The sequence below is a fragment of the Euprymna scolopes genome, chromosome 27, assembly GCF_053919585.1.
Source record: "Euprymna scolopes isolate OS-2025 chromosome 27, ASM5391958v1, whole genome shotgun sequence".
Classification (NCBI taxonomy): domain Eukaryota; kingdom Metazoa; phylum Mollusca; class Cephalopoda; order Sepiida; family Sepiolidae; genus Euprymna; species Euprymna scolopes.
The window spans coordinates 24,064,843-24,092,047 of NC_136508.1; the positions used below are offsets into that span (position 1 = coordinate 24,064,843).

The following is a 27,205-nucleotide window of genomic DNA, read 5'->3' on the forward strand; positions in this document are numbered from 1 at the left end:
TACATCCCCTCTTGTTTGGACTTAGAATTTTTCAATTGAATACAATCTGAGAATGCTTGGTCTATAGGATTCTCACCTATCTATACCTACATCCCCTCTTGTTTGGACTTAGAATTTTTTCAATTGAATACAATCTGAGAAGGGTTGGTCTATAGGATTGTCACCTATCTATACCTACATCCCCTCTTGTTTGGACTTAGAATTTTTCAATTGAATAGAATCTGAGAAGGGTTGGTCTATAGGATTCTCACCTATCTATACCTACATCCCCTCTTGTTTGGGCTTAGAAATTTTTCAATTGAATAAAATCTGAGAAGGGTGTGTCTATAGCATTGTCACCTATCTGTACCTACATCCCCTCTTGTTTGGACTTAGAATTTTTCAATTGAATAGAATCTGAGAAGGCTTGGTCTATAGGATTCTCACCTATCTATACCTACATCCCCTCTTGTTTGGACTTAGAAATTTTTCAATTGAATACACGTTGAGAAGGCTTGGTCTATAGGATTGTCACCTATCTATACCTACATCACCTCTTGTTTGGATTTAGAATTTTTCAATTGAATACAATCTGAGAAGGCTTGGTCTATAGGATTCTCACCTATCTATACCTACATCCCCTCTTGTTTGGACTAAGAAATTTTTCAATTGAATACAATCTGAGAAGGCTTGGTCTATAGGATTGTCACCTATCTATACCTACATCCCCTCTTGTTTGGACTTAGAATTTTTCAATTGAATACAATCTGAGAAGGCTTGGTCTATAGGATTCTTACCTATCTATACCTACATCACCTCTTGTTTGGACTTAGAAATTTTCAATTGAATAGAATCTGAGAAGGCTTGGTCTATAGGATTCTCACCTATCTATACTTACATCCCCTCTTGTTTGGACTTAGAAATTTTTCAATTGAATACAATCTGAGAAGGCTTGGTCTATAGGAGTCTCACCTATCTATACCTACATCCCCTCTTGTTTGGACTTAGAATTTTTCAATTGAATACAATCTGAGAAGGCTTGGTCTATAGGATTCTCACCTATCTATACCTACATCCCCTCTTGTTTGGACTTAGAAATTTTTCAATTGAATACACGTTGAGAAGGCTTGGTCTATAGGATTGTCACCTATCTATACCTACATCCCCTCTTGTTTTTCTTCGAATTTTTCAATTGAATACACGTTGAGAAGGCTTGGTCTATAGGATTCTCACCTATCTATACCTACATCCCCTCTTGTTTGGACTTAGAAATTTTTCAATTGAATACACGTTGAGAAGGCTTGGTCTATAGGATTGTCACCTATCTATACCTACATACCCTCTTGTTTGGACTTAGAAATTTTTCAATTGAATACAATCTGAGAAGGCTTGGTCTATAGGATTGTCACCTATCTATACTTACATCCCCTCTTGTTTGGACTTAGAATTTTTCAATTGAGTACAATCTGAGAAGGGTTGGTCTATAGGATTCTTATCTATCTATACCTACATCACCTCTTGTTTGGACTTAGAAATTTTCAATTGAATACAATCTGAGAAGGCTTGGTCTATAGGATTCTCACCTATCTATACTTACATCCGCTCTTGTTTGGACTTAGAAATTTTTCAATTGAATAGAATCTGAGAAGGCTTGGTCTATAGGATTCTCACCTATCTATACCTACATCCCCTCTTGTTTGGACTTAGAATTTTTCAATTGAATACAATCTGAGAAGGCTTGGACTATAGGATTCCTACCTATCTATACCTACATCCCCTCTTGTTTGGACTTAGAATTTTTCAATTGGATAAAATCTGAGAAGGCTTGGTCTATAGGATTCTCACCTATCTATACCTACATCCCCTCTTTTTTGGACTTAGAATTTTTAAATTGAATACACGTTGAGAATGCTTGGTCTATAGGATTCTTACCTATCTATACCTACATCCCCTCTTGTTTGGACTTAGAATTTTTCAATTGAATACAATCTGAGAAGGCTTTGACTATAGGATTCTCACCTATCTATACCTACATCCCCCCTTGTTACGACTTAGAAATTTTTCAATTGAATACACGTTGAGAAGGCTTGGTCTGTAGGATTGTCACCTATCTATACCTACATCCCCTCTTGTTTGGACTTAGAATTTTTCAATTGAATACAATCTGAGAAGGCTTGGTCTATAGGATTCTTACCTATCTATACCTACATCACCTCTTGTTTGGACTTAGAAATTTTCAATTGAATAGAATCTGAGAAGGCTTGGTCTATAGGATTCTCACCTATCTATACTTACATCCCCTCTTGTTTGGACTTAGAAATTTTTCAATTGAATACAATCTGAGAAGGCTTGGTCTATAGGATTCTCACCTATCTATACCTACATCCCCTCTTGTTTGGACTTAGAATTTTTCAATTGAATAGAATCTGAGAATGCTTGGTCTATAGGATTCTCACCTATCTATACCTACATCCCCTCTTGTTTGGACTTAGAAATTTTTCAATTGAATACAATCTGAGAAGGGTTGGTCTATAGGGTTGTCACCTATCTATACCTACATCCCCTCTTGTTTGGACTTAGAAATTTTTCAATTGAATACAATCTGAGAAGGGTTGGTCTATAGGATTGTGACCTATTTATACCTACATCCCCTCTTGTTTGGACTTAGAATTTTTCAATTGAATACAATCTGAGAAGGCTTGGTCTATAGGATTCTCACCTATCTATACCTACATCCCCTCTTGTTTGGACTTAGAAATTTTTCAATTGAATACAATCTGAGAAGGCTTGGTCTATAGGATTGTCACCTATCTATACCTACATCCCCTCTTGTTTGGACTTAGAAATTTTTCAATTGAATACAATCTGAGAAGGTTTGGTCTATAGGATTGTCACCTATCTATACCTACATCCCCTCTTGTTTGGACTTAGAAATTTTTTAATTGAATACAATCTGAGAAGGGTGTGTCTATAGGATTCTTACCTATCTATACCTACATCCCCTCTTGTTTGGACTTAGAATTTTTTAATTGAATACAATCTGAGAAGGCTTGGTGACTGACTTGATCTCTGACTAAAATAAGAAACTATAATATGGAGAAATGTCCTTTGTTTATGACGTCAGAAGTGTGTTTTTCAAACGTGACCAATTTCATGTGGCTTTACATGTTTGTCCAACACACTTTTGACAAACAAAAGGATCCTCAATTCTAATCTAACTAATTTTAAACAATATAATTTAATTTGCATTGTTCATTCTTTTACTGACATATTTAATATTCTGGTTTCTGAAAGAATTAACAATAGACTTAATTTCTAACATTCCATTTCTTAACTTTGCCTACAGGGTTCGATTCTAATCTCATTTTTCTTATCCAATATTCTTCTTATTTACATGTACTAAAAATCTATCTACATATAAAAGTGAGAATGTGTGTGTGTGCGTGTATGTGTATGTATGTGTTTGTGTGTGTGTTTGTGTGTGTGTGTGTGTTTATGTGTGTGTGTTTGTGTTTTTGTATGTGTATGTATGTGTGTGTTTGTGTGTGTGTGTGTGAGGACAACTCTAAACCTATATACTCAATGAATTTTTCTGTTTTTAATAAATAAGAATTCTGCACGAATTAAAATTTAATATTTATGGGCATTTTACAACCGGGCAATGCCGGGTGATTTGCTAATAATAATAAAAAGGAAAGGAAACAGTAATATATACGCAAGTTTCATTGCATAAAAAAAGTGGCGACGGCTTAAACTTAATAATAACTGATAATAAATATATTTTTTGTTTGTTTTCTTATATTTTAAGAAAGTAATTCCCCACACCATGGTTTCCACCAGCCGTTGCCTTGTACCTTTACTCTATTACAACGTCATCCATATACACCAGACTGCGCTTTTAGTGACTTGTGAAGCTTTTCGGGGAGACGAATCGATTCTGCAAAGTGGTATGTATAATTTCCTTATTCATTCTAAAAATGTACATAATTTTTAATCTTCCGTCTCTACTATTTACCTAGTATTTTATCTGTTATGCCATGGATCTGTGCAAATTTCCGAGTTTAACAGTTAAAAAAGAACATAACCGTTTCTTTAGCACTTGCACTCATACTACAAATGTTATCTTTCTTTCAAAACAAATTATTATTATTTCCAACCAACAATATATTTTCAGACGGGCCACAATGTGTTGAATTCTACTAGTGCCTAATAAATTGTGATGAATTAATAACAAGAATTGCCATAGTATAGCATCTTTATTAGACATAAAATTACTTGATGTAATGGGTGGTAGCCATAGTATATATTAATGAGAGAGTAAAAACTCCATCACCTTTCTCTTAAGAAAAAATAAATATTTATCCTAATCGAATACTGAAAGCGATTAATGCGATTAAAATTAAACATTTCTTTATCATAATCATCATCATCATCATCAACAGCATCATCATCACATACAATGAAACAGGTGATTATTGTTGACATTGGTTTCCCCGATATTTTACTCGTCAGAATTCTTTCTAGAAAGACATTCAGTACCTGAAGGTTGCCAACATCTGAAATGAAAGTGATTTTGCGAAACGAATCAGATTCGAACTTGAAACACCCAGGTCGTCAGTCTGTGCCGTTCACCTCTTGACCACCATCACGTGATTTGATAGAATGTCACCCCTCTTCTTTGTTAAAGCAGGTGCTGATTCTTTTTTTTTCAGGCAGATTTCAATCTAACCAAACGTATACTATGGATGCTGGCAAAAAACAACCCTCCATACTTTAAGATGGGAGGAGGATTGTTTGATACAGTTACATAAATGTTATATTAATGCTGTGTGTTATGTTCGGATCGTCGGGGCAACAAAAGAATTGAACCATAAAACTGTGTTGAGCATTTTTTACAATTAAAACTGTAAATTTAATTTTTTATAATTAAAACTGTGTTGAGCATTATTTTAGAATTAAAACTGTGTTCAGCATTTTTTTACAATTTAAACTTTGTTGAGCATTTTTTTACAATTAAAACTGTGTTGAGCATTTTTTTACAATTAAAACTGTGTTGCGCATTTTTTACAATTAAAACTGTGTTGAGCTTTTTTTGGAATTAAACCTATGTTAAGCATTTTTTATAATCAAAACTGTGTTGAGCATTTTTTTAGAATTAAAACTATGTTGAGCAATTTTTACAATTAAAATTGTGTTGAGCATTTTTTACAATTAAAACGGTGTTAAGCATTTTTTAGAATTAAAACTGTGTTGAGCATTTTTTTAGAATTAAAACTGTGTTGAGCAGCTTTTACAATTAAAACTGTGTTAAGCATTTTTTTCAATTAAAACTGTGTTGAGCATTTTTACAATTGATCTGACTGCAAGACGACACATTCGAACAAAACAAAGATGGCCACAGGTAATGAAGTTGGTATGACAATTTTCACCGCCCACTAAAAGAGTGATTGCGTGATGAATAGTGACTCAAAGGTTGAGCAATCTCTAACTACATTGGTAGCTAGGAGAATACAAGACAACCTGTGGGAAATCTATGATAAGCAGATCAGTTGCCCTACTCAGGCTTGATAGACGTCTTATAGCAGCCAATCTTCAAATAAATTGTAAGACTACCTCCTATGATAATATCTAACAAAAAATCGTCTAAAAAAAGGAAACTAAGCCCCTTCTATAAACAACAAATTCTATATAGTTATTAGATTTCTTAAGCAATCAAAAACACACAAAAGTTATAATCTGTTAACTTAAAATGATTGCTTTAAGCTAAATTGATGGCTGAATATGGTTAAATGTTTATTAATTTTTTGCATTAAATATTAATCCCTAATAATTAATTTGTGCTCAGTCTTGTTTTAAATACTAATCCGTATTAATTCCTAACTGTGAATCGAATGGATACCATAATACTTAGTTCACTGCACCCTATCATACCAAATATTCATAAAAAATTTCAGTTAAATCAACTTAGTAGTTTTTAATAAAACCTTGAACGTAAATGTGATGTTGTGGTGCCTAATAACTATTAATCCTAACTCTGCATCAACCAGATACCATGACACTTAGTTCATTGCACATTATCATAAGAAAATTCCATACAAAATTACAGCCAGATCGGCCCAGTAGTTTTTGAGAAAAAGTAGAACGGACAGACAGCAGACTAAGAGAAATATAATATAGCGTTGTATGGCATATGCAACAGTTTAAATGTAATGTAAACCAACATCTTTTGTTTTTTGGTATCCCTCACAATAGCCGTGAATAATAATAATACTAATAATACTAATACTACTAATAATGATAATAATAATGAAAATGTCAATGATCATGCGTAGTAGTTATAATAATAATAATAATAATAATAATAATAATAATAATAACAAGAGTAAAACCACTAATAATCATAACAATCTTAGTATTAATAGTAACAAATTTAGTAATAATAATAATGATAAAAAAAGCGGTAATAAAAATGGCAATGAAATAATAAATAACAATCATAAAGATACTAATATATATACGCCCCGTTTATATATATATATATATAGTAATTTATAAAATATATATGGCGATTAAGCTACACTGAATATTCTGCGTTTCATCCAACTATAGGATTCGTCAGGCTTATATATGCCCCGTTATATATATATATATATATATATATATATATATATATATATATTTATATATATATATATATGTGTGTGTGTGTGTGTGTTTGTGTGTTTTCTTTTTTATTCTCTTTCCCTTTCTGTATATATATATGCATATATATATATATTTATATATATATGCATATATATATGCATATATATATGCATATATATATATATATATATATATATATATATATATATATATATATATATATGATAAATTCCACAGAGCGAAACTCGAGTCTTGGACTTCCGGTTCTTTGACTGTCATGGCTCTTGTGGGCTTCGACGTTGTTTGGCTGTGGAATTTATTATATACAATCTCTTACATTCTGAAAATCATATATATATATATATATATATATATATATATATATATATATATTCTTTACTTTTTATTATTATTTGATTCAATATATAATTTCAGCTGAGTCAATAACTAAATTGAAGATTGAAAAATTTGCATCGTGCGTTTACAAAATTGCAACACCTTGTACGGCAATCGAATACAATATTGAATGCTTCAATGACGGGGTAAGTACACCGACTTTCTTTAGTTTAAAGGACAAAATCGCCACCACTACCACTACCACCACCAACAACAACAACAACACGCCCGCTATACATGGCTTTCATTGATTAACATTTAATCTAATCTATTTCTGTCCAGGTATTTATTTATCCCTCTTTCTCTCAATTCCAATTTTTATCATTTTCTATTATGTATCGCTTGGCTTTCCCCTGTGCACTGGATCTACTGACACAAACCCTCTCAGCCATTCTTTAAACGTGACCAAACCATCAAAGTCTCCTTATACTGTCCATGTACATGAGCATCCCAGATTAACTAAAATTAAATTAAAACCAGAACAGTTTTGCACTGCTTTTATTTCTCCTCACGAAGAAAGAAATCAAGAAATGATCCCACTAAACCTTATGCCTAGAATCCCAATTCCAATTTTGATCAATAGCAATTACGTGATTTTGATTCTAGTTTGCAGCGCCTCATCATAACAAATTTCCATACAAAATTTCAGACAAATCGCTTCAGTAGTTTCCGAGAAAAGAAGGAATGGACAGACAGACAAACTTTTAGACTTTTAGCCTGTAAAAAATGGGCAAAAGTTATAGGTTGTTAGCTTAGAATTAATGTTTTATGTCAAATGGATGGTTGAATATGATCAAACTTGCGCTCATTTTAACAATCTTTTTTAATCTGCATCAAACGGATGCCATGTTGATGCTTAGTTAACAAAGGTTCATACAAAATTTCAGCCAGATCGGCTCAGTAGTTTCCAAGGAAACTTCTAGGGTATATATGATATGTTGGCGTCTAATTTCTATTAATCCGCAAATTTGCAATGAACAAACTACCAGGCGGGCAGTTCTAGAAAAGAAGCTTTGTTCATGGAATCTGCGTTAAGATTTAGGCACAGGTAGAGAATAGGGGAAATTGTTTATAGTGGTTGTAGCTAGTAGAGTGTTTTAGGGGGAGTTTAAAGGGTGGAAGGCATAGATTGGAGTATTTTTGGTATAGTTTTCCTCTTTTTTAAAATGATTTTCTAACACTTTATAGGGCGTTCATATTATCACAAAAGAAACTTTTTATTTATTGTTATTATATTTCGTTTGTTATTATTTCAGTTATTTAGATGTTTTCTAAAATGGTATTTTTCATTTTTGTTTTTTGTGTTTTAGAAGCCAATGGATCCAAAAACAGAGTATAACCACTGCGGACATGGCCATGCAGCCCATTACCATGTGGATTTAAAAAATATGGCTTATGATAGTATACTTACCTGCAACGTTACAGTTAAAAATCATAGTTATGAACTCAAAGAAGTCATTTCCTGCCACAGTATGTTGTACTTTCTTGTCAACTAATTACTTTGTTCATTCATTTCCTTGTGTAACATGATCGGGCAGTCTATAGATACTTGCTTTCTGACCTAAAATAGACCAAATATTAATTTTTTTTTTTATTTATGCACTTATGTTACTGAAAACTGCTGGGTCCTTCAGCCTCACGTTTCGGAACTCTCTTTTGAAGGGGACTTTTCTTGTCTACCACCGGTTTTCTGCTTTGAGCAAAAGCACAACCGCTTATTTGTCTGAGTTTGGTTTTTTATCTCTCTGAAGTCTCGGGAATTCTTGCGGTTAGTCTTGCTTTTTTCTAAATAAAACCAACTACTACTACTACTACTACTACTACTACTACTACTACTACTACTACTACTACTACTTCTTTTTCTTCTTTCCTCTCCTCTTCCTTCTTCTTCTTCTTCTTCTTTTTCTTCTTTTTCTTCTTCTTCTTCTTCTTCTTCTTGTAGACCCCCCGCATATCGACAGCAGACGGAGCAGACTTTCTGTCTTTTAGAGAATTACTACTTACAGTTACCGTGCTGAAATAATATCATTATTATTGTGAAAGCCATTCTTAACATGGGAAAGGGAGAGTGTTTGTAACTATTGTGTACTTCTACCTAACAATTAATTAATAACAAGTGAAACATGCATGGTCCCCCGTGAGTGCGCAATGAACGAGGCATAAAAAAAAATGACTAAGTTCAGCATTTGTCCCCTGCCCCCATTTAGCCTCCAAAGTCCCCAGGGGACGTCAAATCCTGGTGAAAATGAACAAACGGTGCAGTTTTAGGCCTTAACATATGTAAATTTGAGTTCTACAACATGCAGAAAAAAGAAAAAAATGACTAAGTCCATCATTTGCATTAAAAGTCCTCAAGGCCTTAACATATTTAAATTTGAGTTTAGCACCATGCAAAACTGCTAAATAGACATACACAGAAAATTTTGGATAAATATGGTAAAATAGTCCCCAAAAATGGAGTGTTTTTATTAGCCCTAAAAGCGGCCCTGTGGCACACCCAAGAGTTATCGCGAAGTATAGACAAACCAAATTATATAGAAACCAGTTAGCTACAACTTTTCAGAAAGTTTGATAAAAATCCAAAGCATCAATTTTTTTTCAATAAGCACAAACGTGTTAATTTTAGCCATTTTAACCTGAAACGCACCCCTAGAAGGGGAGCAACTAGAGTTTTCCCGGAAAATCCATTCTGCTACTTTTTACTCATATCATGTTTAATGTTTGCGCAAAATTTCAAAAAATTCCAGACGTAGTTATTGAGAAAAGTGCGGACAGACAAACGGGCGAACGGACAAGGGTGTATTTACAGGTCCACCCTCCAATTGTCGGGGGACCAATAAAATAAAATATTGTGAAACTTGAATTTAACTTGAAAATACTATTTAAAAATAGCACGTCAACTTAAATGCACAAGTGAAAATGTATTATTTGTTACTAAAGTTATGGTTTTCAATAGTAAAAAAAACCCCAAAAATGAATTAAAACAAAGCATCGTAATTTGTAACAATTAAAAAAGAAAAATTAATTTTTCAGGAACATTACGAAAAAGCCCTTAAAGTCCGATAAGTTTGATATAACATGAAGAAAAATTAATTTCTCGAACTATCAATATTATCATTGAATCAAGCATTGTTTATTTAATATATTTTCACACAAAAAATTATAATTGCAAAAAATGTTTCTACTTTTTTTTTTAGATTACATGTTTTACATCATTTTTATATGTAAGATTCTAATATTTTCTTTGCTTGAATGAAACTTTCAGAGTAATATAATTTTTCTATAATCTTGAAAAGTAAAAATAAAACTTTAACTTAAAAGCAGGAAGAATAGAAAAATAATTAAATTAAAAAGGTAAAAATTATATTAATTTCACGATAAGAATATGTGGATGCACGACTGGAGGAAAAAAGAAAACCAGCACCTCCTTCCTCCTTTTAACTACCTGACGTCATTTTCAAACAATCTTTGGACTTTCTTACATTCCGGGCTTCTGTATAATCCACATTTGGGAGATTTTTCGTTGGTTGTTATTTTGCAAAGCCAGAATCTCCCGCTTTGTGGGGCTAATTAGGCTATTTTTGTACAAACAAGGTGTTTTTTTTTAATTTAATTCAACATCTTAGGACTTTACTAATTATCTTTGCAATAGACCGAGAAAACTAATATTTATCTTTCAAAGGATTTTTACAATGGATTCATGTAAATTCAAAATTTAGCTGAATTTGTCAGCTTCCGAATGCTGCTGTGAAAACATGTTTCGTTATAACTTTTTTTTTATGTGCACAAATATTTTTTTCCTTTTGAAAATTAACTTTAGGGCTTAATCTTTCAAAAATACAATCAAAAAATAGTCGAAAACCTACAAAACATTATGATAAACTGACTTTCAAAATTATGTCCCTTTATTTTTCTCTGCCATTTTTGCCCATACAATATTAGTTAAGTTTTAAGCCTTCACATTAATCAGGTATCATAAAGGTATCATAAAGTATTAAAATGGACTATAAATACTATAAAATACTAAAAAGTACAAAAAGATTATTATAAAATACTAGTAGGCACAAAATCTACTTTTAACTTACCAAAAGTACGATTATGAACTAAAAGGTATCATAACGTTGTAACTGTCCTATAAATACTATAAAATAATAAAATCTACAAAAAGATTATTATAAAATAATAATAGGCACTAAATCGTCTTTTAAATTCTCAACCGTACTATTATGAACTAAAAGTATCAAATTATATAAAAATGTCTGATAAATACTGTAAAAACCGAAAAAGTACTAAAAGATAAAATACTAATAGGCATTAAATCTACTTACAAAATACGAAAGGTACCATTGTGAACTACAAGATATCACAGAGTATAAATGCCCTACAAATTCTATAAAATACTAAAAAGTACTAAAACATTATTATTATAAAATACTAAAAGGAACTAAATCTACTTTTAAACTAGAAAAGGTACTAATATGAAATAAAAAGTATCATAAAGTACTACATGTCCTATAAATAATAAAATACTAAAAGTATTAATAGGCATTAATTCTACTGATAACTTACGAAGGGTAATATTTTAACTAAAAGATATCAATCATAAAGAGTAAATGTCCTTAAAATAACAAAATGTACTAAAAGATTATTATGAAATATTAATAGGCACTAAATCTACTCATAAATTTCCAAAAGTGCTATTTCGAAATAAAAGTATTATAAAGTACAAAATGATTTATAAATTTACTTTTAAACTACCAAAGGTACTATTATAGACTAAAAGGTATATAACGTACCAAATGTTATATAAAAGAAAATTATAAATTACTAACAGGCACTTAATCTACTTATAAATAATCAATGGTACTATTTGGAATTAAAAGGTATCATGAATACTGAATGTCATATAAATACTATAAAATACTAATTTATTTATATTTAAAATACTAAAAAATACAAAAAACTATTACAAAATACTAATAAATACTAAATCTATTTTTAAACTACCAAAGCTACTATAATGAACTTAAAAGTATCTTAAAGTACTTAATTTCCTATAAATAATATAAAATACTAAAAAGTTTATTTAAAAATACTAATAGGCACTAAATCTATTTATAATCTACCAAAAGTACTATTATAAACTTAAAGGTATCATAAAGTACTAAATATCTTCTAAATACTATAAAATACTAAATACTAAAAGTTTATTAAAATAACTTTACTTTAAAACTACGAAAAGTACTAGTATGGACTAAAAGGTATCAAAAATTACTAAATACCATATAAATACTATCAAATACAAGAAAGAACTTAAAGATTATTATAAAATACTAATAGGCACTAAATCTGTTTATAAACAACCAAAGGTACTATTATAAACTAAAAGGTATAATAAATATTAAATGTTCTTTAAAAGCTAAAAAATACTAAAAAGTATTAAACGATTGTTAAAAATACTAATAGGAACCAAATCTACTTTTAAACTAATGGCACGAATATGAACTAATAGGTATCATAAAGTACTAAATATCCTACAAATATTATAAAATACTTTATTATCTACTTTCAAACTACCAAATGTACTATCATAAACTTACATGTATCATAATGTCCCAAATATCCTATACATACTACAAAACATTAAAATGTACTAAAAGATTATTTAAATAAATACTAATAGCAATTTAATCTACTTATAAACTACAAAATATATTATTATGAACTAAATGGTATCATAAAGTCCTTAATATCCTATAAATACTTATAAACTACAAAATATATTATTATAAACTAAATGGTATCATAAAGCCCTTAATATCGTATAAATACTATAAAATACTTATAAACTACAAAATATATTATTATGAACTAAATGGTATCATAAAGTCCTTAATATCCTATAAATACTATAAATACTTATAAACTACAAAATGTATTATTATGAACTAAATTGTATCATAAAGCCCTTAATATCCTATAAATACTATAAAATACTTATAAACTACAAAATGTATTATTATGAACTAAATGATATCATAAAGTCCTTAATATCCTATAAATACTATAAAATGCTTATAGACTACAAAATGTATTATTATGAACTAAATGATATCATAAAATCCTTAATATCCTATAAATACTATAAAATACTTATAAACTACAAAATGTATTATTATGAACTAAATGATATCATAAAGTCCTTAATATCCTATAAATACTATAAAATGCTTATAAACTACAAAATGTATTATTATGAACTAAATTGTATCATAAAGCCCTTAATATCCTATAAATACTATAAAATACTTATAAACTACAAAATGTATTATTATGAACTAAATGATATCATAAAGTCCTTAATATCCTATAAATACTATAAAATACTTATAAACTACAAAATGTATTATTATGAACTAAATTGTATCATAAAGCCCTTAATATCCTATAAATACTATAAAATGCTTATAAACTACAAAATGTATTATTATGAACTAAATGATATCATAAAGTCCTTAATATCCTATAAATACTATAAAATACTAAAAAGTACTAAAAGATAATTATGTAATACTAACAGGAAAGAGTTGAGAGTCAGACAGAGTAGACCGAGTCGGTGGCCATGGGGAGAAAGACTGTCCACGGTAATGGTTCACAGTAAGGGAAGGTGTCGAATGTAAGAGTCTGGGACTAGATTTGCGACTTTCCACTGGGGCAAACATCTGGAATGAAGTTGTTGTAAGTACCACCGAGACTTTGAGTTGTACGAATCTTTAATTGCAGCTTTTCTGAGGACCCATCAAATAAAGACCAAGAATGGTCCAGGTATGTTTCTCCATTAGTCGATGTAAAACCGCAGGGAGTTATTTGCTATTGTAAATGCTGCATTTCTGTTGTTAAACTGCATCTGTTAATATATCACCAATGTTGTAAGTGTTGCACACGCATCAATACAATGAACAATAGAAAAACCAGATTAGAAGATCACAATGTTAGACGGTCATAAACGAACACATATATATACGTCATATAGATGACCGTGACACGTATATACAAACATATATACACTCTGTGTACACACATTTATTAGAACATTTTATAGCACTAGACGATACACAGATACGGACACGTATATTTATCTATATATCTATAAAAGTGAAAATGTCTCTGTGTGTGTCCGTGTGTGTACATTTCTCTACCAAACTACTTTGTCAATTTTCAGTCTACAGACTCGAGAGTTGACATAAGGGGTATTGAGATTTGGGAAAATCTTTTTAAGAGGCTTTCGGTCAGAAATTTGGCTGTAAATGGGTCAAAGTTCAATGATTTGACCCTTGAAAACTCTACCAAACTCCTCTGCCAATTTTAGGTCTAAACACTTTAAATTTTAGATGTAGATTACTTGTACTTGGCTCAAACTTTTTAATTTGATTTGAGCCCAAAACAATAAATGTTTAGGATTCAAAATTAGGGTCAAAGTTTTAAAAAATGTGACCTCTGTGATCTCTACCAAATTACTCAACCAATTTTTCGTCTAAACATTTAAAATTTTACATAAAGTGTATTCAGACATAGGGCAAGATTTTTAATCGGTTTTTGGCTGAAAATCTGGCTGACAAGTAGTCAAAGTTCAAAAGATTTTAACTTTGCGGTCTCTAGCAAACTATTCAGCCAATTTTGAAAATTTACATAAAGGGTATTCAGACATGCAGGAAGCTTTTTAATCAGTGTTTGGGCGCAAATTTGATTTTCAAGAGGTCAAAGTTGAAAGAGTTGACTTTTGCAGACTCTACCAAACTCCTCCGCCAATTTTGGATCTAAACACTTGAAATTTTAGATGTAGGTTACTTGGACATGAGTAAAAAATATTAATATATATACATATGCACATAAAGTTATGAACGGTACGTAGGGCCCAAGCAAAGATGGCCTGAACGTTATGTTACGAGCCACGTTACAACAATTTCTTTTCTTTTTTTTAAATTATATGCCTTAACCTTAACCACAACATCGCTAACTATGTCACAACAATTTCATTTCTTTTTTATTTTGAAATTTTATACCTGGGTATAACTCTAACCACAAGATCTCCACCTATGTCACACCTATGTCACAACAATGTCACACCTATGTCACAACAATGTCACAAGAATGTCATGCCATCATTTGTGTAGTATCACACCTTTTTGTTTGAATAAACAACTGTTTCTTCTTTTTTTCAGTTGAGTATTATGCGATAGGAGGATTCCAAGTGGTCATTGGCCTCATGTGTGTTGGCACCGCCGTGATTACTTATCTCTTCAAAATTGGTAAGAATTGGCTCTGACTCTGAATTTCTTTAAAAATTCTATTTCAAAAGGTTTTATAAATGACTGAAAGTAACGTTTATATTCTTTTCTCTTGCACAAAAATGTTTACTATCTTATAGTATTTATAGGACTTTTAATACTTTATTATACCTTTTAGGTTGGTTGGTTGTTTTTGTTTTACGGCATATCAACCTTTTTCAGGTTATTTAATGCCGAATCTAGTTATTTTGAGGAACGATTTGTAATGGAGTATATTTGTTTTTTTTTAAGTCGGATTCTATTTCACCCATAGTTGGGACCCTAACAGGTACTACCACTCCGGGTCAGAGTGGACCTGGAGCAATGGCAATTAAAGGGTGGCTCCACACTCCCCAAGGCCCGCAAGGTGGGGCCTCACCATCGGATATAGTTTTAGGTCATATCCAGGACCATGATACCTTTTAGTTCATGGTAATGCCTTTTGTACTTTATAAGTAGACTAGTGGGGGTGTTCGGTGTTGCCTGAGTTTTTCGGTGGTGTAGTAAGGATCCATAAGGGGAGGGCGTCAAGACAACTATAGCAGGGGTGTCTGGGTGTGTGTAAGTGGTGTAGTAAGGACCCCCCCCCAAAAAAAAAATAGCCAGGGGGGATCAAAACAACAGTAGGCAGAGGTGTTAAAAAAACGTGGTAGCAGACTGGCGGAGAAAAATAGGTTTAAAAAAACGTGACGTCTTTATATTTTATCTATCGGGGGTACCCGGCGTTGCCTAGGTGTTTAGAGGTGTGTGTTGGGGGAGGGGTAAATCAAAACGCAATGGGAAATAAAGAATAAGCGTGTTTAAATATTATATATAAAAAATCAATGTTAAAACTTCTTTAAAAATCGGAAAAACAGCAAAAAGAAAACCCAAAAAAACTAACGTAATGCAAACGAACGATGTTAAAATTTCTTAAAATTGGAAAAACAAAAACAAAAAAACGCGAACGTGGCGGGGGAAAAAAACTAAAAAAAAAATGAATGTGATGCAAAACGAACGATGTTAAAACTTCTTAATCAAAAAACAAAAAAATAGCGAAGGCGAAAAATCGCATAAATAACCCTTTTTCAGTAATAAAAGTTTAAAAATCGAAAAATAAATTATCTGATACCTGAGATCGAACCTGCAATCTAAAGATAACAAAGCTGTCACTTTTAAAATTGTGTCATGACCGCATCTAGGTCGCTTTTTATAATATTTAAACTAATTCAAAAACCAGCGTCTTTTGCGCATGCGTATTTGCCTAGATTGTAATGAAGGAACGCTAACCCTCCCTGTAGAAAAGTGCCCCGTTGAGGGTAAAGGAATAAATGTTTTTAGCCAATTTTTCGATATTTGTCGTCCGAAGGTTCGAGCTTCAAAATGATATATATCTGGTGAAAATCCGTCGCCTCTGTCGAAAGTCTTTGCGAAACACACACACACACACACACACACACACACACACACACACACACACACACACACACACACACACACACACAAAACACACACATTTTGCCTTTAATATATATGGATAGATTTAGTGCCTTTTAGTATTTTATACTACCTTTTTGGACTTTTTAGTTTTTTATAGTATTTATCATACGTTTTAATTCATAATAGTGCGTTTAGCACTTCTAGTACTAAAAGATTTAGTACTTTACTAGACTACCCGTGACCCGTTGGGTCAGTATGTTGTATTAGCTATGGAATTAGTGTATGAGCGTGACACTTGTGATGTAAAGAAAATAGTTTTTTGTGACATAATGGAAACATTTCTATGAAAGTATACTTAAATGACAAAACTATATAGATAGATTACTATGAGTCGTCCTGCTTATAATTTTTGAAAAAAACAAACAAACTTACAGCCATTGAATTATAAGTGGTTTGCCATACTTATAGGTAAATGTGCACTGAACAGATACCATAATACTTAAAGTTAAATTTTTATATATCTTTTAATTTAAACGCAAAAAAAAACAAACAATTGGGACACTGAAAACATACATAATAAAACAATACGTTTTATTGTCGCATTGATTATTCATTTGTAACGAAAATTAAAAAAAACATTTTCGGGGTAATCTATTTATGTTGGTAGTGTAGAAGAAAATGTATGAATGTTTTTAAAGAAAGGTGTATTAAAAATGGAAAATAAATTATAAAAAAAATGAAGGCGGTGGATAAATCGCCGTTGCAAAATGCTCTTATGGTTGTCAACCGAGTAAAGTAAATTTATTTGTAAGAAAATTGCGTTGAAATAAATTAAACGTAATACGGAAATGAACAATGTAAAAAATGCAGAAAGTATTAACGATTGTTTATTTGCATAATTTAAACGCGAAAAAAAACAATTGGGACGCTGAAAACGTACACAGTAAAACAATAATTCTATTGTCGCGTTGATTATTTGTTTATGTACGCATGCGCAACCGGAAGTTATAAACCAAATGTTGGGGTACAACACCCGTTACAAGGTTATTTGAGTTTTATAATTATATAGATTGTACCTATGATATCTTTTGATACTATATAGTACTTTCTAGTATCTTTTAGTTCTTTATAGCATTTATAGTAGCTTTAGTAAAATATATCTTATCTATGTTATAGCCTCATGCAGCCTTCATTTTCGTTTTTGATTTTTATTTATTTGCATATTTAAGGTAGACAATTCCTATTATATAATTCAATTGAAAAAGTAAGTTTGTGGTGAATGAATCTTGATTCCTACGAACGCTAAAAAAGAAATGGCATAATTGCCATACTCTCTCCTTCTCTGCTTTGTTTGAATTAACTTTCTTCTTCACTCCTCAAGGAAGTTTTCACAGAAACGTGTGAACTAAAAAATATTTTCCACCAATGAAAATCATCCTAAATCCCGAAAGTAACACATATATGTGAATATAGTAAGCCAACCCCAATTTAGAAACTCCCATGAAATAAACAGCACATTTTCCTCTTTAAAATATTAAGAAGTAACAATTACATAATTAATAATATAAAATATAATATAAATATAAAAAATATACAAATATAAATAATATAGAATGAATATTATAATATATTATATAATATAACATATTTTATATTATACAAAATATTTTTATAATATACAGGGTTTGCCAAAAGAAGCTAACGGATTTAAAATTTGATTAACTTCCTCAATATTTAAGTTATGCTTACCAATTTTCATATGTAGGTAGATGAGCTTCTCCGTGATGTTTTGAGATATACTACGATATCATAGTCTACTTATTCTAATTTTATTTCCGCAACTTAATCTAGGGTATGTTTTTCACAAGGTCTAATGTCCACCATTTTCATTTTCACACTCTTGTGCTCTCTGCAGGGCATTGTCCAGCAGATCACTTAATGTTTCAAGGCTTATGGTCCTAATTTCCTCCTCTATATTATTTTTAGGGCATTTATTGTGGCTGGTTTGTTTGCGTATACCCGTTCTTTGAAGTAACCTCAAAGGAAGAAATCTGCACATGTGAGATCTGGCGAGCGGGGTGGCCAATTTATCTCACAGCCACTAGAAATTATTCGGTTGCTGAATATGTCCTGGAGTAGATTTAATGTTTTTCGTGCCGTATGCACCGTTGCACCGTCCTGCTGGAATTGATCGAGAGACCCCAATTTTACTTGATCTCCTTCTTACTGATGTGGATGGATCCTCGGCCACACTTTCTGCTAATCTCTGACGATTCTCATCACTTCTTGCCGTACAGGGTCTACCAGATTACGAGAGGTCACATACAGACCCTTGCTCATGAAATCGAGCCACCATAGCTTTTATTGCATTGGGAGAAGGGGAATTTCTTGTGTTGATTTCGTCGAAATTCTCTGAGTTTCTGATATTGACTCATTCAACCGAAAATACGACTCTACAATTAATATTGGCTCGTCGGGAGTGTAACGACTCATGACGACCTTGGAAGGGTTAATCTAGATGATTTGAAAAAATAAAAAAATATATATAAAAAATTAAGAAAATTATTATTATTTTTTTAATCATCAGCTTCTATTGGGAGACCCTGTATAATAATATAAAACTTTTACTATTAAAATACATTACATGATAATTAGAAAATAAATTGATTCTTTTTAAGTGTTCCTGGAGAGTTCTATAATCGAACAGAAAAGTGTTGGGGTTTTTTGCAAGGGCTCCAGAAAGTACCAAGTTGTACTGTTCCATTTTAGAAATTCTAGAATGTTCCATTTTCAATGACTGTAAATAGGCGCTAATAGTGTCATAACTTCAGTTATGAAATCAGCTCTCAGAATGAACGCTATTTTAGGGCAATCTTTCAACTATTTATGATTCTGGCTTATTTTTCCTGGGATAAATCTAGCCATAAAGAATTTCTGAAACACGCCAATTGCAAACGCCCTCACAAAGAACTGGGCTCTTGGTAAATATTGATTTTCTGATCTTATGTTTTGACTAAAGTAATATTATTATTTCTCAAACATGATTGTTATTTACACTGAGTAAAAGCTAGATTAACCTAAAGTCGGATTTATCTCCCTTGTTTTTACTGTTTACCTGTTCAATAAATTCTTTTATTTTTCTCCTTAACTTCTTTTAATTTTTTTTCCAATATATATTGTCTAGACACGTTCTTGCACGTGACAATACTAACCCAACTTTCCTTGTTTTATTTTATTGCAGACTATTATTCTCATCTTACTTAGATGTTGCTTCACGACGTTTCGGCCAACTATTTCTCTGGCCTTCGTCAGGTGATAAGATGAGGATAATAGTTCGCAATAAAATAAATTAATAAATAATACTCATCTCAATAATGAATTCCAATCAAATAATATATATTTTTTAATTGAATAATATATATATTTCAATTAAATAATATATATATATTTCAATTAAATAATATATATATTTCAATTAAATAATATATATATTTAAATTAAATAATATATATATATTTCAATTAAATAATATATATATTTCAATTAAATAATATATATATTTCAATTAAGTAATATATATATATTTCAATTAAGTAATATATATATTTCAATTAAATAATATATATATATTTCAATTAAATAATATATATATTTCAATTAAATAATATATATATATTTCAATTAAATAATATATATATTTCAATGAAATTATATATATATTTCAATTAAATAATATATATATTTCAATGAAATAATATATATATTTCAATTAAATAATATATATATTTCAATTAAATAATATATATATATTTCAATTAAATAATATATATATTTTAATTAAATAATATATATATATTTCAATTAAATAATATATATATTTCAATTAAATAATATATATATTTCAATTAAATAATATATATATTTCAATTAAATAATATATATATTTCAGTTAAATAATATATATTTCAATTAAATAATATACATATTTCAATTAAATAATATATATATATTTCAATTAAATAATATATATATTTCAATTAAATAATATATATATTTCAATTAAATAATATATATATATTTCAATTAAATAATATATATATTTCAATTAAATAATATATATATTTCAATTAAATAATATATATATTTCAATTAAATAATGTATATATATTTCAATTAAATAATATATATATATTTCAATTAAATAATATATATATTTCAATTAAATAATATATATATTTCAATTAAATAATATATATATTTCAATTAAATAATGTATATATATTTCAATTAAATAATATATATATTACAATTAAATAATATATATATTTCAATTAAATAATATATATATTTCAATTAAGTAATATATATATATTTCAATTAAATAATATATATATTTCAATTAAATAATATATATATATTTCAATTAAATAATATATATATATTTCAATTAAATAATATATATATTTCAATTAAATAATATATATATTTCAATTAAGTAATATATATATATTTCAATTAAATAATATATATATTTCAATTAAATAATATATATATTTCAATTAAATAATATATATATTTCAATTAAATAATATATATATATTTCAATTAAATAATATATATATTTCAATTAAATAATATATATATTTCAATTAAATAATATATATATATTTCAATTAAATAATATATATATTTCAATTAAATAATATATATATTTCAATTAAATAATATATATATTTCAATTAAATAATATATATATTTCAATTAAATAATATATATATTTCAATTAAATAATATATATATATTTCAATTAAATAATATATATATTTCAATTAAATAATATATATATTTCAATTAAATAATATATATATTTCAATTAAATAATATATATATATTTCAATTAAATAATATATATATTTCAATTAAATAATATATATATTTCAATTAAATAATATATATATATTTCAATTAAATAATATATATATTTCAATTAAATAATATATATATTTCAATTAAATAATATATATATTTCAATTAAATAATATATATATTTCAATTAAATAATATATATATTTCAATTAAATAATATATATATTTCAATTAAATAATATATATATTTCAATTAAATAATATATATATTTCAATTAAATAATATATATATACCAACTTTCTTTGTTTGTACAAATGACTGGAAGCCACTTTTATATTGTTATCTCTTGTATAAAATGATTTGTTAAAAAATTTCGTTTTTCTCAGTTTTTGCATTTACGAAAATCTGTTTATGTTTTAGGTAGCACCTGCTACCTGGTGACCTTTCTATTATCTCAATATTTCATTTATTTCCGCCCATAGCACAACTTTTGTGTGGGAGACACTACTATCAAGATTTTTTATTTCCATTTTCCGACTCTTTACACAGTTGGTGTTTTACTAGGGATGACCTTGAAACGGTTTCAAGGTCATCAAACATAACAAGTGATAATGTAAATATTGAGATTTGCTGTTTATCATGAAAAATGCCGAAATAAAATTTGTATTATTTTATTTTCAGGTACAATAAAATATGCAAGTAAGTATTTTCATTTCTTTTTGTAATGTGTTTTCGTTATTTCAATCCGATAATCCAATTTTAAAGTTTTTTGTGTGTCTCTTTGGGTTTTTCTTATTTTAATTTGATAATCTAATTTCAAGTTCTATTATGTCTCTTTGGGTTTTCATTATTTTAATCCAATAATCCAATTTAAAGTTGTTTTTTTGTTTTGTGTGTGTGTGTGTGTGTGTGTGTATGTGTGTGTGTGTGTGTTGTGTGTGGGTTGGTGTGTGTGTAGGTTTACTTTATTTTAATCCAATAACCCAATTTCAAGTTTTTGTGTTTTTGTGTTTTCCTTATTTTAGTTCAATAATTCAATTTCAAATTGTTTTTTTTGTTGTGTGTGTGTGTATGTGTGTGTTTGTGTGTGTGTGTGTGTGTGTGTGTGTGTGTCTATAGGTTTTCCTTATTTTAATCCAATAATCCAATTTCAAGTTCGATTTTGGGTTTTACTTATTTTAATGCAATGACCCAATTTCAGTCTTTCTTGTGTCCTTTTAAGCTGTCCTTATTTTAATACAATAATCCCATAATTGACTACACTGGCTGTGACCTTTACACTCATTGTGCTATCAAAAGATTGTTGTCAGCTCTGCAATGATGGAATTCTCCCTCTAATAGCAGTAATACCAAAAATGTGGACGGTTCTACACAAAGCCTTCACCACTATAAACAAATCATCTGTGTCGATTTCCGAGTAACTTAGTTGTTGTGGCGAAATCTCATATGTCGAAATCGACGGGAGAGTTCATATATATATATATATATATATATATATATATATATATATATATATATATATATATATATATAAATAATGATTTTTGTAATGGCATGAGAAAGGAACTTGTATTTCGATGTACAGCAGTTCTTCAAAGAAAGTCAGTAAAATGTTACATAAAAAGGGGGACATTCGAAAGAAACAGGGAAAAATAAAATTGTCTGCAAAGAGATGCTGGACTCAAAGAGTAAATTAAAGATTGCTTCTTACAATGTAATTTTATTATTGGTATTCAGACATATTTATAGCAATATATGATCATTGTTATGAGGGTGCGAGAAAAGACCGCTTTGTAATTTCGATGTATAGCAGCTCTTCACTGAAGAAAGTCAGTAAAACAGTAACACATACAAAAAAGTTTATTGGAAACAGAATTTAGTCGTCTTACTGATATATATATATATATATATATATATATATATATATATTTTAATAAACTCAAATATATATATATATATATATATATATATATATATATATATATATATATATATTAATAAACTCAAATTTTAGGAATGTGAACATCTTGGGCCACAATCAGATTCCACTATAACTTTTCAAAAAAAAAAAATTAATGGAGAGTGATTCAGGCTGCGGTTGGAAGACGGATTTAATGCTCTTACTGATGACGAAAAACAAAAGACTCAAATTCCAAGGGATTCCCTATTTTGGATTTTCATTTTCTTTCCAAAAGTTTTTTACCACTTATCAAGGCTCAAGGGTCACTTGAGGATAACGATTAATCAATATTAGGTAGTAGTTTAGTAATCGTTAATGGTGTAAGTTGAATAGAATTTCATTATTTAAGAAGACGGTTTAATAAGAATTTGTTTACATTGGACTTTAAGGCTACGATATTGTAGTCGGCCAGGAAGCAGCCCAGCGGAACAGTGTTCTACAGATGGGAAGTTCTAGGAAAGAAGCTTTATTCATGGAATCTGCATTTAGATTTATGCACAGACAGACAGCGAGGGAAATTGTTGATAGTGGTTGTAGTTAGTTGAGTGTTTTTTGTGAAAGTCTGACAAGAGGATACTATAGATTGGAGATCAGATAAGCACTTGCCATGAAAATAATGATAAAGCAGAGACAAACTCGCAATGCCTCTTCTGTGGAAAGCTAATAAATAAACAGTTCTTAGGATGTTTCAAGTGGTTTTACATTTCCCAATGTGGATTAGCCGACTTTCGAAATAAGAGTTTGGCCTAACCAGGCAGAACCCACAAATGAAACTGATACACTATTTCAGCCAAGAGCCCCAAGGAATCTGATCTACCCAGAGAGGTACATCGGCCTAACTTCTTGGCAGCTCTGAATAAAATAAACTGTCTAAAACGTTCAGCTCTAACTCCCATTTTTAGTTCTCCTCCTCCTCCCCCTCCGGAAAGCTGGTTATGACCGCTTATCTTCCCATCTCCTGATGTGGCAATATATTTGTTTTATAATGAGGGCATGATTATAAAATATTGGAAGATTCTACTTATAGACAGGGGTGTTAGGAACTGAACAATCAAATGGTGCCGCGCCCTGCTAGCAAACAATCAGAAACCGGAATCACTCCACAAATATACAGAATGTCTTAAGAATTCTCACACAGTTGTTTGTCTTCATATGAGAACGAACTCCACTCAAGACTTCTTCGGATTAGCTAATTCTTCATCTTCGTGTTAGCTTTTACAATCCAAAGCTTCTCTGGATTGATACTGCCACTTGGTTTGGAGCAAGTTTTCTCTTCTATTCTGAAACTAAAGTATCTTACAACTCAAAACTTGGAATCTTTTTAACCCTGACTTATTCTGGTCTTATGTTATTTGTGACAATTCAACCACCCAGAGGTTGATCAGGAAACAACATCCAGATGGTGCCTATTCATTTTAGAGTTGAGTAAGTCAGAATGGAGGAGTTGGATAAGTTAGCACGGAATATATCAGCTCCAATGGGAAGTCGAGAATAGAGTTTATATAAAATGGACTTGGTATTTAGCAGTCTTGCAAAGAGAGACAATTGGAAGAAATAGATCAGAAGAGTGACAGACCTATTTGTCTCTATTAAAAAGGTATGTTTTTCCTTTGTCTGGACCAAGCGGACAAATATGGTTATTCATTGTTGTCTTGTGTTAACGATGACAATTCGACCACCCAGAGGTTGATCAAAAAACAACATTTAGATGGTACCTATTCATAAAGGTTTATCTTGAGCCTGTTCATGAAAATTACTTTCCCAAGCAAGTCGGTCCGAGCATGACTTCCTCGTTCAATAAAGTACTCATATTTTTAAACAAATAAAATATATCTTCAATTCTAGTCAGAGATGCAAATAACCTTTGGGAAATATATTTTTCCACAAAGGCCGATTCCAGCATACTCTCCCCATTCAAGGTAATACTTTTATTTATAAACAAAGAAAATATCTCTTGGGTGGTCTGACTTCGACTAGAGATATATTCAGTTCTTTGTGCAACTCACTCTCTTCCGATTCATATACACCAGCAAAACATGTAGCAAGCTACAGAGTGATTTTGTAGAATAGTCACTATTTCCTTAGCAATTTCTGACGAGAGTTCTTTGACAATGTAAACATATATACTTCATTATTTTACATGTAGCAAATATAATTTTCCACAAAACGTGCACAACCTTAAGTCTGTTTGGCACCACTGTTTACTTTGGCTGGCCGTACGTTGCTTCGACTTTGTGCTGAGTTCTTTCCTCACAATGGCTTGGTCTATGACTTCACCGTCTGGGAGTCAGGGTAAATCTGAAATTAACTGCCCCTTTAATTCGACAGGCAATAAACAAATAAAAACAAGCCAGTGGTCATTTTCTTATAAATTAAAAAATAATTATTCATGAAAGTTACAAGACTCTGATCATTCATAAGTTGTGACTAAATACAAATGCTTTGGGGGTTGGCAGCTTCCATTAGTAAAGTTATGGCAAATAACCCTAAGTCCAGGGAGTTGTCTCTACACAGTGTAGATTCATGGGCTTAGAATAGGGTGAGACTTAAGTCAGGGGTTTCTCTGTGACTGGTATGAAAATCCTAGGCGGCTAGCAGAATGTGTCTTAAGTCAGGGGTTCCTCTCTGACTGGTGTGAAAGCCTCAGGCAGTTGTCAAAGTTCTCGAGGCTATTTTTGCCCTTCATTATATTGAGAATCAAGTGAGGTTAACTCCACCTCCAATTCCCAGAATTCCATTTCACAATTCTATAAAACCAATCATAGGCAGTTTTTGTAAATTCTCAAGCTCTAGAAATTTTTTCTTCTTTTCTATCTTAATCTGCATCTCTGACTGCCACTTCTGACAGAGGGTTCATTGCTTTCACTTCATTGGGACTCTACCTTTCACCATCACTCATGTGGGAGGGCCCATCCATCATTTGCATAACCAAGGGGGTTTTTCCAAGTGCCATTCCGTATGAGTAAAAAATAAATAATTTGGTTCTCTTTTGGGGGTTGATCAAGTTCCCCCGGACAATAATTAATAGACACTTAACTTTGAATCCACCATCTTGCTTTTCCTTATCCAAAGAAACTCATAACCTCTGACCTATATTTCGGGTGACCCAATAATAATTTTTTACTACCCAGAATTTGATTAACTGCCTTTTCTTTACAGAGGTGGCCTATTCAGATAAACGTATCAAATCACAAAAAGGCGACATTTCTGACATTTTATTTTTTTTAGATATCTTTGTATTGGAACATCACGTTTTCAGCTAGTGTTCTTTTTTTAATGGCCATTTATCTCAACAGAAATTACCATGAAAGAAAACAGATTTCTTCTTTATCAATATCCACAAATAAATGTGTGTATTAAACTGATACCATTTCCTTACATTATCATCAATATCACCCCCACCATTGCCACCACCATCAACATCATCATCGTCATCATCAACGGTTAATATACTGCCTTCTTATATCTTCAAATTATTTACTATCTTATGCAACTTGAATTTATGATTGACTAAAACCAGTTTGTGGACTTTTTTTGTTTTCCAGGACAACTGTTGAATTTAGACAACTTGAGCATTCAGCATCATTTGTATCTGTCACCATGTCTTGAAAT

At 30.2% G+C, this 27,205-nt stretch overlaps 1 protein-coding gene across 2 annotated transcripts in view; it reads left to right on the plus strand.

The window, feature by feature from the left end:
* LOC145248797 (uncharacterized) overlaps nucleotides 1-27,205 on the plus strand; it is a 59,569-nt gene that overhangs the window by 22,036 nt on the left and 10,328 nt on the right. For both annotated transcript variants that reach the window (XM_080110452.1, XM_080110453.1), the window contains exons 2-6: nucleotides 3,788-3,926; nucleotides 7,060-7,166; nucleotides 8,331-8,490; nucleotides 15,243-15,329; nucleotides 22,315-22,332. In XM_080110452.1, the coding sequence (XP_079966578.1) occupies nucleotides 3,788-3,926; nucleotides 7,060-7,166; nucleotides 8,331-8,490; nucleotides 15,243-15,329; nucleotides 22,315-22,332 (511 nt within the window). The remainder of the gene's footprint in view (nucleotides 1-3,787; nucleotides 3,927-7,059; nucleotides 7,167-8,330; nucleotides 8,491-15,242; nucleotides 15,330-22,314; nucleotides 22,333-27,205) is intronic.